Source organism: Delphinapterus leucas, chromosome X (genome assembly GCF_059928025.1).
Source record: "Delphinapterus leucas isolate spDelLeu-1000000601 "Yukka" chromosome X, BTC_Dleu_Yukka2, whole genome shotgun sequence".
NCBI lineage: Eukaryota > Metazoa > Chordata > Mammalia > Artiodactyla > Monodontidae > Delphinapterus > Delphinapterus leucas.
Genome location: NC_143150.1, coordinates 59,102,591 through 59,120,332, shown reverse-complemented (window position 1 = coordinate 59,120,332; position 17,742 = coordinate 59,102,591). Strand labels below are relative to the sequence as shown.

Genomic DNA, 17,742 nt, shown 5'->3' with positions numbered 1-17,742 from the left:
GCCTCTTCACTAAGTGGTGCTCGGAAAACTGGACAGGTACATGTAAAAGTATGAGATAAGATCACTCCCTAACACCATACACAAAAATAAGCTCAAAATGGATTAAAGACCTAAATGTAAGGCCAGGAACTATCAAACTCTTAGAGGAAAACATAGGCAGAACACTCTATGACATAAATCACAGCAAGATCCTTTCTGACCCACCTCCTAGAGTAATGGAAATAAAAACAAATATAAACAAATGGGACCTAATGAAACTTCAAAGCTTTTGCACAGCAAAGGAAACCATAAACAAGACCAAAAGACAACCCTCAAAGTGGGAGAAAATATTTGCTAATGAAGCAACTGACAAAGGGTTAATCTCCAAAACATACAAGCAACTCATGCAGCTCAATACATAAAAACAAACAACCCAGTCCAAAAATGGGCAGAAGACCTAAATAGACATTTCTCCAAAGAAGATATACAGACTGCCAACAAACACATGAAAGAATGCTCAACATCATTAATCATTAGAGAAATGCAAATCAAAACTACAATGAGATATCATCTCACACCAGTCAGAATGGCAATCATCAAAAAATCTAGAAACAATAAATGCTGGAGAGGGTGTGGAGAAAAGGGAACACTCTTGCACTGCTGGTGGGAATGTGAATTGGTTCAGCCACTATGGAGAACAGTATGGAGGTTCCTTAAAAAACTACAAATAGAACTACCATATGACCCAGCAATCCCACTACTGGGCATATACCCTGAGAAAACCGAAATTCAAAAAGAGTCATGTACTAAAATGTTCATTGCAGCTGTATTTACAATAGCCCAGAGATGGAAACAACCTAAGTGCCCATCATCGGATGAATGGATAAAGAAGATGTGGCACATATATACAATGGAATATTACTCAGCCATAAAAAAAAACGAAATTGAGCTATTTGTTGTGAGTTGGATAGACCTAGAGTCTGTCATACAGAGTGAAGTATGTCAGAAAGAAAAAGACAAATACCGTATGCTAACACATATATATGGAATTTAAGAAAAAAAAATGTCATGAAGAACCTAGGGGTAAGACAGGAATAAAGACACAGACCTACTGGAGAACGGACTTGAGGATATGGGGAGGGGGAAGGGTGAGCTGTGACAGGGCGAGAGAGAGTCATGGACATATACACACTAACAAACGTAGTAAGGTAGATAGCTAGTGGGAAGCAGCCGCATGGCACAGGGATATTGGCCTGGTGCTTCGTGACAGCCTGGAGGGGTGGGATAGGGAGGGTGGGAGGGAGGGAGACGCAAGAGGGAAGACATATGGGAGCATATGTATAAGTATAACTGATTCACTTTGTTATAAAGCAGAAATTAACACACCATTGTAAAGCAATTATACCCCAATAAAGGTGTTAAAAAAAAAAGCTAAAACAAAAGAAGTAAAGCTGTCACTGTTTGCAGGTGACATGTTACTATACATTGAGAATCCTAAAGGTGCTACCAGAAAGCTACTAGAGCTAATTAATGAATTTGGTAAAGTAGCAGGATACAAAATTAATGCACAGAAATCTCTGGCATTCCTATATACTAATGATGAAAAATATGAAAGTGAATTTAAGAAAACACTCCTATTTACCACTGCAAAAAAAAGAGTAAAATATCTAGGAATAAACCTACCTACGGAGATGAAAGAGCTGTATGCAGAAAATTATAAGACACTGATGAAAGAAACTAAAGGTGATACAAACAGATGGAGAGATATACCATGTTCTTGGATTGGAAGAATCAACATTGTAAAAATGAGTCTACTACCTAAAGCAATCTACAGATTCAATGCAATCCCTATCAAACTACCACTGGCATCTTTCACAGAACTAGAACAAAAAATTTCACAATTTGTATGGAAACACAAAGGACCCCGAATAGCCAAAACAATGTTGAGAACAAAAAACAGAGCTGGAAGAATCAGACTACCAGACTTTAGACTGTACTACAAAGCTACTGTAATCAAGACAGTATGGTACTGGCACAGAAACAGAAAGACAGATCAATGGAACAGGATAGAAAGCCCAGAGATAAACCCACGCACATATGGTCATCTTATCTTTGATAAAGAAGGCAGGAATGTATAGTGGAGAAAGGACAGCCTCTTTAATAAGTGGTGCTGGGAAAACTGGACAGGTACATGTAAAAGTATGAAATTAGGGCTTCCCTGGTGGCACAGTGGTTGAGCGTCCGCCTGCTGATCCAGGGGACACGGATTTGTGCCCGAGTCCGGGAAGATCCCACATGCCGCGGAGCCGCTGGGTCCATGAGTCATGGCTGCTGAGCCTGCACGTCCGGAGCCTGTGCTCTACAGCGGGAGAGGCCACGACAGTGAGCGGCCCCAGTACCGCAAAAAAAAAAAAAAAAAATGAAATTAGAACATTCCCTAACACCTTACACAAAAATAAACTCAAAATGGGTTAAAGACCTAAATATAAGGCCAGACACTATCAAACTCTTATAGGAAAACATATGCAGAACACTCTATGACATAAATCACAGAAAGATCCTTTTTGACCCACCTCCTAGAGAAATGGAAATAAAAACAAAAATAAACAAATGTGAACTAATGAAACTTAAAAGCTTTTGCATAGCAAAGGAAACCATAAACAAGACCAAAAGACAACACTCAGAATGGGAGAAAATATTTGCAAATGAAGCAACTGACCAAGGATTAATCTCCAAAATTTACAAGCAGCTCATGCAGCTCAATAACAAAAAAGCAAGCAACCCAGTCCAGAAATGGGCAGAAGACCTAAATAGACATTTTTCCAAAGAAGATATACAGATTGCCAACAAGCACATGAAAGAATGCTCAACATCATTAACCATTAGAGAAATGCAAATCAAAACTACAGTGATATATTTTTTCACACCGGTCAGAATGGCCATCATCAGAAAATCTAGAAACAATAAATGCTGGAGAGGGTGTGGAGAAAAGGGAACCCTCTTGCACTGTTGGTGAGAGTGTAAATTGATACAGGCACTATGGAGAACAGTATGCAGGTTCCTTAAAAAACTAAAAATTGAACTACCATACGACCCAGCAATTCCACTATTGGGCATATACCCTGAGAAAACCATAATTCAAAAAGAGTCATGTACCAAAATGTTCATTGCAGCTCTATTTACAATAGCCAGGACATGGAAGCAACCTAAGTGTCCATCAACAGATGAATGGATAAAGAAGGTGTGGCACATGTTTACAGTGGAATATTATTCAGCCATAAAAAGGAATGAAACTGGGTTATTTGTAGTTACGTGGATGGACCTAGAGACTGTCATACAGAGTGAAGTAAGTCAGAAAGAGAAAAACGAATACCGTATGCTAACACATATATATGGAATCTAAGGGAAAAAAAAAAAGGTGATGAGGTACCTAGGGGTAAGATGGGAATAAAGGCACAGAGTTACTAGAGAATTGACTTGAAGATATGGGGAGGGTGAAGGGTAAGCTGTGACAAAGTGTGAGAATGGCATGGACATATATACACTACGAAACATAAAATAGATAGCTAGCGGGAAGCATCTGCATAGCACCGGTAGATCAGCTCGGTGGTTTAGCTAGTGGGGTGGGATAGGGAGGGTGGGAGGGAGGGAGACGCAAGAGGGAAGAGATATGGGAACATATGTGTATGTATAGCTGATTCACTTTGTTATAAAGCAGAAACTAACACACTATTGTAAAGCAATTATACTCCAATAAAGATATTAAAAAGAAAAAAGATAGTAAACTTAACTGGGAATCAGAAAAAAAAAAAAGAAAAGATGGACTCTTCAAGAAATGTGTTGGAATAATTGGTTTTTTGGAAAAATACTTAGACCTTTACTAAATATCATGCAAAAATAAATTGAAGGTGGAATAAAGATCTAATGATAAAATATAATGCTATAAAATGTTAGACGAGAAAAGAGGAATTTTTGTGTAATCTTAAGATAGGAAAGGCTTTCTTAAGCAAAACACAATCCAGAAGCCATCGAAGAAGAAAAATGAATATATTTTACAAAGTGTATCAAAGTGTATCAAAGTGTATCAAAGTGATACATTTCTGTTGACTACAGTATACTGTATACAAAGTAAATGGATAAATGAAAAACTGGAAGACCTATTTGCAACATATTAACAAAGGATTAAATAATATCCTTCCATATATTAAACACTTCTATAAATCGATAGGAAAAGGATGAATGCCCTCTATGAAAATTAAGTATATGAACAAGCATTCCACAAAATAAGAAACATAAATGGCCTAATATATGAAAGATGCTTAACTTCATCAGCAATCAAATAAATGAAAATTTAAATAATCATTTAGATACTGTTTTTTAGCCTTTCCATTTGACAAAGATTTAAAAAAATCATAACACTTCTGCTGGTAAATGGGGTTGGAAAACATATATACTCTTGGTGGGAGTGTAAATTGCTACAGTATAGCACTGACTTTCTAGAGGCAATGTGGCAATATTATCAAAAATTAAAATGTATATAATCTTTAATCCAGATATTTCCCATCTAGAAATTTTTCCAAGGAAATACCACAACAGTATATGGTCCCAGTTATTTGTGTAAGGGTGCTAATTACAGCAGGCTTATAATTGCCAGGATAAAAAGGGAAGTATTCCGTATGCCCATCAACAAGGGATTTGTTAAACAAGTCATAATGCCCATATGCCCATCAATAGGGGATTTGTTAAACGAATTGTGATGTATCCATATAGAATACTAGCTGTGTGGCTGTTAGAAGCAGATCTACTGGCATATAAACTGATATGGAAACATCTCTGTGACATATTGTTAAGCTTTTAAAAAATCACACCTCAATATGTATCACGTGATTCCATTTGTGTTTAAAAAGGAAAAAAAGTGTATGTGTGGGCAGTTTATTTTCAGTGTTAATTTAAAACATAATTGAGATTGTAGTTGGTAATCTATTCTTCTCTTTTTTGCAATTCAGTGGTTCATCATGGATTTCTATCCATGTCAGTGCATATAGATCTACATCATCCCTTTGGTAGATGTATAAGTATCAACATTCTGTTTGTTTTAAAATGCTATGTGTGTGCATATATAATGAACATAAAAGAGTAAAAATTCAAGAAGAATATCCGTACAGTTGTTAACAAAGGTTACACTGAGAGGAGGAAGAGGACTTTCATTACTAGTGGATTGACTGATTTTTCTTAAGTATAGATATATACTTAGCAAAAATAATAAAAATATTTCTATTTAAGGAAGAAAAACATAGTTTTTAAAAATTTATGTTTATAGAAAGTGTAAAACTAGAAAGTGCCTCAAAACCTCTTTAAAGTTTGAGAAATCAATAGCTATTAACATTACTTTAACGATAAGAAAAAAAAGGGTGGGAAAAGAATAGAAAGGAGGAATCAGAAAGAGATTTTTTCCAAAGGAAAAGAGATATGAATGAAAATAATAGCAGCTTCAGGAATTCAGTTAGCATCCTAGCCTCTGCTTTAGTGTGTTTGTAGTTCATTGTTTATTTCACGTTTCTACCAAAAAAGTATTATTCTCTAGAGAAATACATTAATTGTTTTTCTTTGTGATTGGAGAAAGCAACATAAAAATTTAAGCAAAAGCATTAACTTTTTAGCATCTTAAAATCTTTTTCTCAGTCAGCTGTTTGTTATCTCAAACTGTCTTTCCCAAACTCCTGTTAAACAGAGTTTTAAATTCACGTTACAGTGTGAATGCAAACTATACATTTTTAAGACTTTATTAATTTTTTAGAGTACTTTTAGATTCACGACAAAATTAAGGAGAAAGTACAGAGATTTCTGGTACACCCCCTGCACCCACACATGCGTAGCCTCCTCCGTTATCAACATCTTCACCAGAGGGATACATTTTTTACAATTATGAGGCTGTGCACTACCTACTGCGCTAATGAGTCTCCTAATTATTTTACAATTGATTAGCCTACACTGACACATCATTATCACCCAAAGTCCACAGTTTACATTAGGATTCACTCTTGGTGTTTTACTAAATATATATATTTTAGCCTTTTACATGAGGCAAATAATTTTTCATATAAGATACAGAAAATGAGGCTTTGTGTTCTCATGATCTAGAGATTTATATCTTTATTATTGATTCTGACCTGGGTGTTTTTATAAAATACCAGATGTAAATTTTTTAGTATTTGTTATTTTAACTTTTAAAAGTGTGTATTATTTGACTCACTTTTTGTTTTAATTAGGTAACTGGGAAAAAGACATATGCTACAAGCCAGCAGATTTATGAAGCAGTTAAATCATTGTGGACAAAAAACAACAAAAAAGAGTCACTTCCTGAACCTAAAGAAAAAACTAAGGTAGAGTTTAAATGGACCAAAAAGGTAGATTTTGAGTTTTGTTTGGGTGGGTTTTAGCTTGTAATGAGACTCCTAGACAGAAGTCAAGGATGGATTGAAAAGAGATGAAGGAATATACTACCTTTGCATGCTATAATTTTCTTTATTTTTCTGTGAAAATTCAATGTTTTATTACATATCTAGTACAAAGAATAGTGCCTAATACATAGTAAATGAAAAAAATAATAATTTTCTTAATTTTGTATATAGTAATATGAAAAAAACTAAAACTGACTGCTTAGAAGAGAAACAGTTTTTCCTAGAGTTAAGTCCTAAGACATATGTTGCTGTTAGGTCTTTGTAAAGTGTGTATGATATTCTTGGCAACAATATATGAATAGAGTCCTTAATCATAGCATCTTCCATTCTAGTCAACAACATAACATAAAGCCCATTTCACTGGAAGCAATATTAATATTAATTATGGACTAAGCAATGAGGTCTAGATTTTTCGTGTTCTGGTTTGATTTTAAGATGAAATTTTGGATATCTATAAAAATAAATTCATTTAGGAATTATGCCATTAAATCAATTTTCACAACTAGAATTTTGATGAGTTAAGCAACAAAGAGTTTGTTTTCTTATAAAAATGTGGAAATCACATATTACATGTTATTGCTTAAAGACAGAATTATATTCTTAACAATCAACCAAAAACAGACTGTTTGAACTTATATAGAAGATTATTTCATAGTTCCTTATTGATTAGTTTTAATCATGTTTCCTATGACACCAATACTCTCAAACTTGAGAACATTTCATGCTTTGTATTAGGAATAGGGCAGCAAGAACTCTTATAGCACATACATTGTAAAGATAGCATTCGTATTAATTTTCAGTCCCTGATACATAGCATTTAAACTCAAGATTGACATAAAATCAATTAGCAAAAGAAAGTCAGTTTGTAACTAAGTTATGTATGGCCTTATTACCAATTGCATTTTGATCTACAGTACTGTATCATTAGCATGCTACAACTTTCCTTATGGCTATTTCTATTTTGAGGAAGGTTTTATAAAATCTTTTTTTTTTACATCTTTATTGGAGTATAATTGCTTTACAATGGTGTGTTAGTTTCTGCTTTATAACAAAGTGAATCAGTTATACATATACCTATGTTCCCATATCTCTTCCCTCTTGCGTCTCCCTCCCTCCCACCCTCCCTATCCCACCCCTCCAGGCGGTCACAAAGCACTGAGCTGATCTCCCTGTGCTATGCGGCTGCTTCCCACTAGCTATCTGCCTTACGTTTGGTAGTGTATATATGTCCATGCCTCTCTCTCGCTTTGTCACAGCTTACCCTTCCCCCTCCCCATATCCTCAAGTCCATTCTCTAGTAGGTCTTGAGCTATTTGTAGTGAGGTGGATAGACCTAGAGTCTGTCATACAGAGTGAAGTAAGTCAGAAAGAGAAAGACAAATACCGTATGCTAACACATATATATGGAATTTAAGGGAAAAAGTGTCATGAAGAACCTAGGGGTAAGACAGGAATAAAGACACATGCTATAATTTTTTAAGATATTTTATTCTTTTAGTAAAATGATTTACTTATGAAAGAAAAATCCTTTTTGGTAAACAGCTAGGAAGCTCTGATGAAATAGAAATACCTGCAAAAACAACTCACAACCTGAAACATTCAGTGCCTTTGTCAACAGAACTCAGCTCTGAAACAAAGACCAAATCAGAATCCACCTCAGGTTTGTTTGGAATAATTCAATTTTGTTTTCATTCTTTTCTTAAATAATTTTATAGTATTATAATTAGTAGTTTGAACTTATTTATGTGTTTTCCTCATAAATGTTTTGTCTTTCTCATATATGTAGTCTGTGTATCTTTTTAGGTTATGAGGTACTCAGATACGTGGAACTTTTTCTAATTGCCACATAGCTCATAACATAGTTCTTGGCATATGGGAGTAGAGAATAATAGCACTGGCTGGTTGGGTGAGTGAAGCATTTAATCAATTTATAGATGTGAGATTTTTAATCAGGTGGAGGAAAATGTGTCTTTCTGGATTCTACCAGTTTACAGGCTATGACGAGTCACATCTACATAGAAGAAATATCAGGTTTCCATTTCTTGTGCTATCTACCCCTATCAATCCTCTCTTCTACCATCAGTTTAGTTTAGATACTAAGAACTTTCAGCATCAAATAATAAAAATAACACAAGTTATATAATATTAATATCTTTGCTAGTATTAGATACAGGCAATTAATACTTTGTGGGACCAAATAGTGACAATTATACTTCCTAGGCAAATACTACCATGGTTTTACTGTGATCAAAAAGAAAGTAACAGAGTGTTTAGTACCATTTCAGTAGTGTATTCACATAAACTCACCAGTCACTGGTTTATGTAGGTTTGTTTATCTATACCAAGTAAATGGTACTATGCATTAAGTTGTCTTATTACAAAGGAAATAGGACCAACTCAGAGGTAGAGAATTAGGGAATAATGAAAATATCTCCCCTTTACTGAGCAACTACTGTGGTGCAAAGAACTGTTAGTATGTTATGTTATTCAATCCTCTCCCAAAAAGCAAAAAAAAAAACCTCTGGTATATATGTAATTATAATTGTTTTATGATAAAGAGACTGAGACTCAGGGAGCTTAAGTAACTTGCCCAAAATTATAGTTTATGAATAGAGTTGTGTTTATAGTCTAGATATTACTGACACCAAAGTCCCAGCTCTTTCCATTGCGTATAGATTATCTAATTTAAAGCCAGAGTTTAGTCTCTAATTTCAGCCTCCTCCTCTCTTACTTAATCTTTATAAAAGCTGTCACTGAGTAAACCTGATTTGAGTTTTACTATTTCCTGTCACGTCTCCTTTCTAATCAAGGTAAGTTATACGGTTTTTAGACTCTCTCTGAGTAATCCCCAGTTGATCGTATTCCCATAGGCATATAATATATCTGGTCATTTCTCTAAATGCCTGTCAACTCCAGAGATCTTTGTGGAGGTGTTGCAGCTTCACAATGGGACCAAACCATCCCCAGCCAATGTCTTTTCTTCACATATCTGGATTCTGGAACATTTTGCCTGCCTGTCATGGGTAATGTGGTATATGAAAAGCATTCTAAGGAGACATGTAGAAGAGAGAAATACCCAGTACTATTCATCCTTGTATAGTATTCAGATTTGATTATACTTGAGACCCTTGAGACTATTTCCACATTTCATATGCAATCCCAAAGGTCCAAGACACAGAAAACAGTAGTGATTATGAGTACAGGTTTTAGAATAGAACCTGGATCTGAATCCTAAATCCAACATTTACTAGTTTTATTGCCTGGGGCAAGTTATCTAATACCTCAAGCCTTGGTCTCCTCATCTGTAAAAGGAGGACAATAATAGTGTTTTTCTGACATGCTTGTTGTGAGGATTAAATGAGATATTGCATGTAAAGCAAAAAGTACAATGTCAAGCACATACTAAGTTCTCAGTAAGTGTTAGAAGATATCATTATCATTGGCCTAGAGTAATTAGCCATTTTGCCGATAAATTTATTGTCATTGAGCACACTTTGGGAGCACATTACTTAGCTAGGGAACTTAGCCATGGCCACCACTTCTCACCATACAGAATAAATTGGGTGTACTGTCCAACTATATATCATGGCTCTGAATATGAGTTTGGTTATTCTCTATCATCCATATACATTTATGCCAATAACTTATTTTGGGAATCACAAATTCGGAAATTTGGTGACATGGACCTATTCAAAATCTGATGAAAGCAGAATGAAATCTCTCACAGTCTCACAAGATTAATGTCCCTCTCAGAGGTTGGCAAACTATGGACCCTGGCTCACGGACTATTTTTGTACATTTCACAAATGGTTCCTATGTGATTAAAATAGTTTAAAAATCAAAATAAAAATATTTCATGACAAGTTAAAATTGTATGAAATTCAAATTCCAGTGTCCATAAATAAATAAAGTCTTATTGGAACACAGCCACACTCATTGTGTATTGTCTTGTCTGTGGCTGCTTTCACCCTAAAATGGCAGAGTTGAGTGGTTGTGATGGAGACCTTATGGTTTACAAAGTTGAAAATGTTTACTTTGGCCCTGTGCAAACAAAGTTTGCTGATTTCTGTATTAGAGGGATGATGTGTGCCATATATACATGACTCATCTTCCCCTCTTGATATTTCCCAGATTATTTTATAAGTCATAACACTAAATAGTCAAACTCAAAACCCTGAAGGGCAAAACCAAATTTCCTACAGTCTTTTAGTGTGAGGGAGACAGAAACTCAGGCTGTCAATCAGAAGCTAGAGAGTATCATACCTGAGGAGGAGGGAGGAACCAGAGGTTGACTGACTCTTACTATAACTGCAGCTCAGCTCAGTGCCTGATTGGAGTGAGATGATAAGTACTTCACCCTTCCTAAAAGAGGAAAAGGGTCCCCCCTCTGGCCGATGATATCATCTGGAGCTTCTTCAGTTCTTTTTTACACGGTGTCCACCATACAAATAAAATACTAGTCATGCAAAGAGGCAGGAAGATGTGACTAACAAAAGAGAAAAAAATAACAGCAGACCCACAGGTGATCTAAATATTGAAGTTAGCAGAAAAGCACTTTAACTATTACTAATATGTCAAATGGAAAACGTGATGAACAAAATGGATAAAAAGATGGAGAATTTCACAGAAAGTTGAAATCTATTAAAAAATCAAGTGGATATTCTAGATGTGAAAAATACAGTACATGAAATTATGAGCTCATTGGATGGGTTTAATAGCAGATCATATATAAAAAGAGGACAGAAATAACGAACTCAAATACAGAACAATAAAAAATAGCCAAACTGAAGTACAGAGAGAAAAAAGATTGGAAAGAATAGAACAGCATGTGAAACTACTTTGCAATGACTAATATCTTTTAGTGTTTCAGTTACTGAAAAGCTGAATACTGAATATCATCCCAATTTTATACAAAAGAAACAAAAATAGAATCTCTAACATTCGTAACTTCACTCAGCAATTTATTAGTGATCTGTCCTATTTTTTTTGTACCTAACTTGCTTAAAATATAAATGAGATAAGACGTGAACTAAATTATCAGTGAACAGATAACACCTAATGGCTATTTGAGATAATAATTCATTGCTGTTTTATAACTTTAAATATCTTTATTCCTTTCCTGTTTGTATAACACCAGCTTTTTTTAAAGTCTACTAAAAAAAAGCTAAGCATAAATTGTTTTTCATTAGAGATTTAAATATGATAAAGTACAAAGAAAATCATTACAATGATTAGGGGATTGAGATTCAAGAAGAGTTTTTATGATTGGTAATTCTTTGGGAGGACAGAGAGCCCTGGATCAAAAGGGATGAAGAAATTTCTAAGAGGAAAGATATAATCCTTAATTACTCAGAAAAGCATGAGATGACCCTTTAAAAAAAAAGGCAGAAATCAAATGACCTAGGTTGAATGGTTCTAAACCAGAGGGATCCACATCACAATTTCTTGAGTTTTTTTTTTTTTCTAAAATTCACTCTAACAAGAATTATAAATCAGAATCTCCAGAGGTGAGGCCTCCAAGCAGGTGGATTGTAGGAAAAGCTCCTCAGGGAATTCTCTATGCACGTTCCTCTAGTTAATAATATCTGACATAAGCTATGGATAAACTAAAAATTTGAAGCCTTTCAACAAATTTTGAGAGGTGTAGCTCTAAAGGCAAAGGAGCCTTTCAAATTTAGGTGATCTGACCCTTTGACCATATTTTGGACAAGAATATAAATTAAGGTAGTGAGTAGAAGTGTTAGAAAACTTAGTCAATTGGTTGACATTGTTAAGAAAATTAGACACATTCAGACTTACATAAAATAACTATTTGTCAATGCTTACTATAGTATGTCTGTTTGATTAAAAAAAGACATTGATTAAACTATTTCGTAGTATACTTTTCACTTGTACTGAGCAAAGGCTTCCACCAGGTGGCAGTAAAGATGCATTTGGGAAAGAAGCAGACAGAACCACTAAGCTTAACCTTTTCTGTGTGCTACAGACCCCTTCTCAGAATGTTTTAAATGCATAAACTAAAATACATAGTAATGTATGAGCTTCCTTAATTGTGTTAATCAACAGTATCTAACAACATATCTGATTAAGGCTATAATTTTGAAGTAGTAGTAAGTGTAAATATTTCAAGATATCTGCAACTGCAGCGTGGTTATCTGTGATTTCTATTAGTGGCAAAGTCTAAGGTACCATGAATAGTATTGTGGTTTGTTGCCTGCATTCATTATCGAAGAAAACGTTCATCTTCAGTCAACGGTTAATGAAAATAAAGACAAATTTTCCCCATTCAACTTCATAGATCACATGAATTCTATCCACAGACCTCCCTCCCCCAAAGGGATCCCAGGTTAAAAATTTGTCTGTGGAGAACTGTATTAATGTCATAGATAGTGATTATTTAAGATCTGGCTGTTTTTAAAATATACTTAGTGGTGAAATTACATATAGGTCTATCCCAGTTCATAAAGCAGAAACTGTTTATGAAAAGGTAGGTGTAAAATAAATAACTGTATGTAAATTTTTCCCCTTCAGTTTCATCATAAAACTGGAAATTAAATTCCTCTATGGAAAAAAGATGTGTCTTCCAAATGTAAAAAAAAAATCATTTCAAAATGAATCAGAGTTTGAAAAACATTTAAAATAAAAACAAGTTTGTGAAAAACATATTTTTAGTCTTATGTCACAAAGTAAATATAAAAATTGTTCTTACCTGCTTACCATGCATAGGGTATTGTATGTACCACTTTGTGTGCATTATGTTGAATACTAAAAATAAATAATTAACATTGTTACTGCTCTAAGCCCCATTTTACGGAAGAGCCAGGGTTGTGTTTATTTCAGATTTTTCTTGTTTCTTGAGGTAGGATTGTATCGTTATAATCTTCTGTCTTAGAACTGCTTTTGCTGCATCCCGTAGGTTTTGGGTCATCATGTTTTCATTGTCATTTATTTCTAGGTAATTTTTTATTTCCTCTTTGATTTCTTCAGTGATCTCTTGGTTGTTTAGTAGCATATTGTTTACCCTCCATTTGTATTTTTTACTGTATTTGTTCCTGTAATTGATATCTAGTCTTATAGCGTTGTGGTCAGAAAAGATGCTTGATACAATTTCAATTTTCTTAAATTTACCAAGGCTTGATTTGTGACCAAGGATGTAATCTATCCTGGAGAATGTTCCATGTGCACTTGAGAAGAAAGTATATTCTGTTGTTTTTGGATGGAATGTCCTATAAATATCAATTAAGTCCATCTGGTCTGTTGTGTCATTTAAAGCTTGTGTTTCCTTTATTTTGGGTTTGGATGATGTCTGTCCATTGGTGTAAGTCAGATGTTAAAGTTGCCTACTATTATTGTGTTACTGTTGATTTCCATTTTATGGTTGTTAGCATTTGCCTTATGTATTGAGGTGCTCCTATGTTGGGTGCATAGATATTTACAATTGTTATATCTTCTTTTTGGATTGATCCCTTGATCATTATTTAGTGTCCTTCTTTGTCTCTTGTAATAGTCTTTATTTTAAAGTCTATTTTGTCTGATATGAGAATTGCTACTCCAGCTTTCTTTTGATTTCCCTTTGTATGGAATATCTTTTTCCATTCCCTCACTTTCAGTCGGTGTGTGCCCCTAAGTCTGAAGTGGGTCTCTTGTAGACAGCATATATATGGGTCTTGTTTTTGTATCGATTCAGCCAGTCTGTGTCTTTTGGTTGGAGCATTTAATCGATTTACATTTAAGGTAATTATTGATATGTATGTTCCTATTCCCATTTTCTTAATTGTTTTGGGTTTGTTATTGTAGGTCTTTTCCTTCTCTTGTGTTTCCAGCCTAGACAAGTTCCTTTAGCATTTGTTGTAAAGCTGGTTTGGTGGTGCTGAATTCTCTTTTGATTTCTCTGTCAAACCTGAATGAGATCCTTGCTGGATAGAGTAATCTTGGTTGTCGGTTTTTCCCTTTCATCACTTTAAATATGTCCTGCCACTCCCTTCTGACCTGTAGAGTTTCTGCTGAAAGATCAGCTTTTAACCTCCTGGGGATTCCCTTGTATGTTATTTGTTGCTTTTCCATTCCTGCTTTTAATATTTTTTCTTTGTGTTTAATTTTTGCTAGTTTGATTAATATGTGTCTTGGAGTGTTTCTCCTTGGGTTTATCCTGTATGGGACTCTCTGTGCTCCCTGGACTTGATTGACTATTTCCCTTACCATGTTGGGGAAGCTTTCAACTATAATCTCTTCAGATATTTTCTCAGACCTTTTCTTTTTTTCTTCTTCTTCCGGGACACCTATAATTCGAATGTTGGTGTGCTTAATGTTGTCCCAGAGGTCTCTGAGACTGGCCTCCATTATTTTCATTCTTTTTTCTTTATTCTGCTCCTCAGCAGTTATTTCCACCATTCTATCTTCCAACTCACTTATCCGTTCTTCTGCCTCAGTTATTCTGCTATTGATTCCTTCTAGAGTATTTTTAATTACAGTTATTGTGTTCATCACTGTTTGTTTGCTGTTTAGTTCTTCTAGGTCCTTGTTAAACATTCTTGTCTTTATTCTATTTCCAAGATTTTGGATCATCTTTACTATCATTACTCCGAATTCGTTTTCAGGTAGTTTGCCTATTTCCTCTTCATTTATTTGGTCTTGTGGGTTTTTATCTTGCTCTTTTGCCTGTAAGATATTTCTCTATCTTCTCATTTTGTCTAATTTACAGTATTTGAGGTCTCCTTTCACTAGGCTGCAGGGTTGTAGTTCCTCTTGCTTCTGTTCTCTGCCACTGTTGGTGGGGTTGGTCCAGTGTCTTGTGTAGGCTTCCTGATGGGAGGGACTGGTGCCTGCATTCTGGTGGTGGAGCTGGGTCTTTTCCCTCTGATGAGCAGGGCCGTGTCAGATGGTGTGTTTTGGGGTGTCTGTGAGCTTAGTATGACTTTAGGTTTTCTGTGTGCTGACGGGTGGGTTTGTGTTCCTACCTTGTTTGTTGTTTGGTGTGAGGCATCCAGCACTGGGAGCTGCTGGCAGTTGGGTGGAGCTGGGTCTTAGATTCAGATAGAGGCCTCCATGAGAGCGCTAGGTGATTAATCTTCCCTGGGGCTGGGAATTCTTTAGTGGTCCAGCATCCTCGACTCGATGCTCCCACTCTGGAGCCTCAGGCCTGACTTCTGGTCAAGGGACCAAGACCCCACAAGTCGCTCGTCCCAGCGATAAAGGGGATTCAAAAAATAAAAATAAAAATACTAACAAAACCCCAGACAAATGGTAAAGAGTAAAATCGAACAAACAGAAACAAGGAAACACACAAACACACACAGAAAACAGAGCCAGATAAATCAAATAGCAAGAGACCAGACAAACCAAAGAACCCAAGAACAAAATCAAAGAATTAAGAAGAAAGCTGACAAAAACTCAAAACCAAAAAACAAAACCAAAGCAGAGTGCCAACTGAAAGATAAAGCAAAGAAACAAAACAAACTGACAAAAATGATATTTAAAAAAGAGAAAAAGAGAAAGGGGAAAGAAGACAGAACAACAGAAAAGCAATGTAGAAACAAATATAAAAAAAATAGAAAATATATTAAAGACAAAAAAGGAACAAACAAAACCAGAGCCAAATACAACAAAAAGCAAGAGAACAACCAGACAAATAGAAGAACTCAAAAATGAAATCAAACAATTAGGATTAAAACTAACAAAAACACATAACCTAAAAACAAAACCAGAGCGTGTGCCATGCCAGCCAACTGAAGAATAAAGCAAGGAAACAGAACAAACCTATAAAAGTGATTTTTAAAAAATAATAATAAAATAAAAAGGGAAAAAAGCAGGACAACAGAAAAGCAAAGTAGAAATAGAAATATATTAAAAAGTAAAAATATGTTATAAAACACAGAGATCCCAAAAGACTAAAAAAAAGAAACAACAACAAACAAAAACAGAAAAAGAAACCAAAAAATAATCTAAACCAACAACAGAAGGAATCAAAACATAGTAAAATTAATAGTAATAATTATGTTTCCCTGGGTTCTCCACGGTAATTGTCCTTGCACACGCTGTGAACCACAGCCCAAGAGGCTCTCCTCTGCCTCTGGGCTGGTCTCTGGACCTGCTGTGGGCCCTGTGGGTACCACTCTGACTCTGATCTGGCCCAATTCCTGTGTGCACTTGCCCCCAAATTCCACAGCTGCCACAGCTAGACCATTTTCATTTGTGGGAACACTCACTGTCTACTCAGATATTCCATAGATGCAGGGTCTACCTAGCTGATTGCAGGGATTTAATCTGCAGCTTGTACAGCTAATGGAAAGATTTTCAGTCTTCTTCCTTAGTCCCCCCATCCCTGAGTTTCAGCTTTGGTTTTATCCCCATCTCTACGTGTGGTCCACCCACAGGTGTCTGGTCCTGAGGCTGCCTTGGAGCTCTTGGGTCAGCCCTGGGAGGACCAGGCACAGAGGTGGTATGACTGCTTGGATCACAGGAGCCCTGGTGGCACCAAATGTGCAGAGAAGCCAGCAGCTACAGGCAAAAGAGATATGGCCTTAGTGAGGGCCTTTTCTGGCACCCAGCGTAATATGTATGAGGGCCATCCCTGGCCGGGGTTTTTCTGGCACCCGGCAGCAGGTGTGTGAGGGCCAGCCCTGAGAGGGCTTTTATTTTTATTACCCTGCAGCCAGTGCGTGAGGGCCAGCACTAAGGGGGCTTTTTTTATTGCTCAGCAGCCAGTGCACAGGAGCCATCCCTGAGCAGGCTTCTTTTATTGTCATTGTCAGGCGCTGGCATGTGGGAAGAGGCTACAATAGTGGCTCCTCCACTTACGTGTGACTCAGCAATAGTGCCCTGCTTCCATGGTAGTCTGGTTTTCCTCCATAGGCATTCACTGCTGTGGATTTTCTCCTTCCTGTCTCCTCAGTCCGTCTCTGCACAGCCAACAGCAGTTCTCGCTCTGGGCCTGTTCTCCAATCCCCACGCACCAACTCCCAGCCCCCTTGCACACCTGTGAACACATGTCCCAGTCTGGGGTACGTAGGGCTGTGGTATGGACCATCTGTATTTCTTACTCTGTCCTGTCTGCCACAGATCGGCTGTGTCACCCTCTTCTGACAGCCTCAAATGCTTCCCTTCTGTCCAAATTGATTTCCCCGTCAGAGAGGGGGTTTCCTCAAATTCAGGAATCTCTCTGCTTCAGCTCCCCAACCCCAGGGTGCTCTTCCCATCCCACCTCCTCTCTTCTTTTTTCTGTCCTACCCAGTTATGGAAGGGATCTGTATAGTCCTTTCGTCCAAGGTCTTCTGCTAGTTTTCAGCTGATGTTCCATGAGAAT

General features: G+C 36.3%; 1 protein-coding gene across 6 annotated transcripts in view; it reads left to right on the top strand.

Moving 5' to 3' along the window:
• APOOL (apolipoprotein O like) overlaps positions 1–17,742 on the top strand; it is a 113,918-nt gene that overhangs the window by 94,381 nt on the left and 1,795 nt on the right. Inside the window, exons 7-9 of one of the 6 annotated variants that reach the window (XM_089904317.1) lie at positions 6,249–6,362; positions 7,983–8,100; positions 17,332–17,440. In XM_089904317.1, coding sequence (XP_089760443.1) covers positions 6,249–6,362; positions 7,983–8,100; positions 17,332–17,440 — 341 coding nt within the window. The other 5 variants (XM_089904316.1, XM_089904319.1, XM_089904321.1 and 2 more) reach the window with 5 other exon arrangements.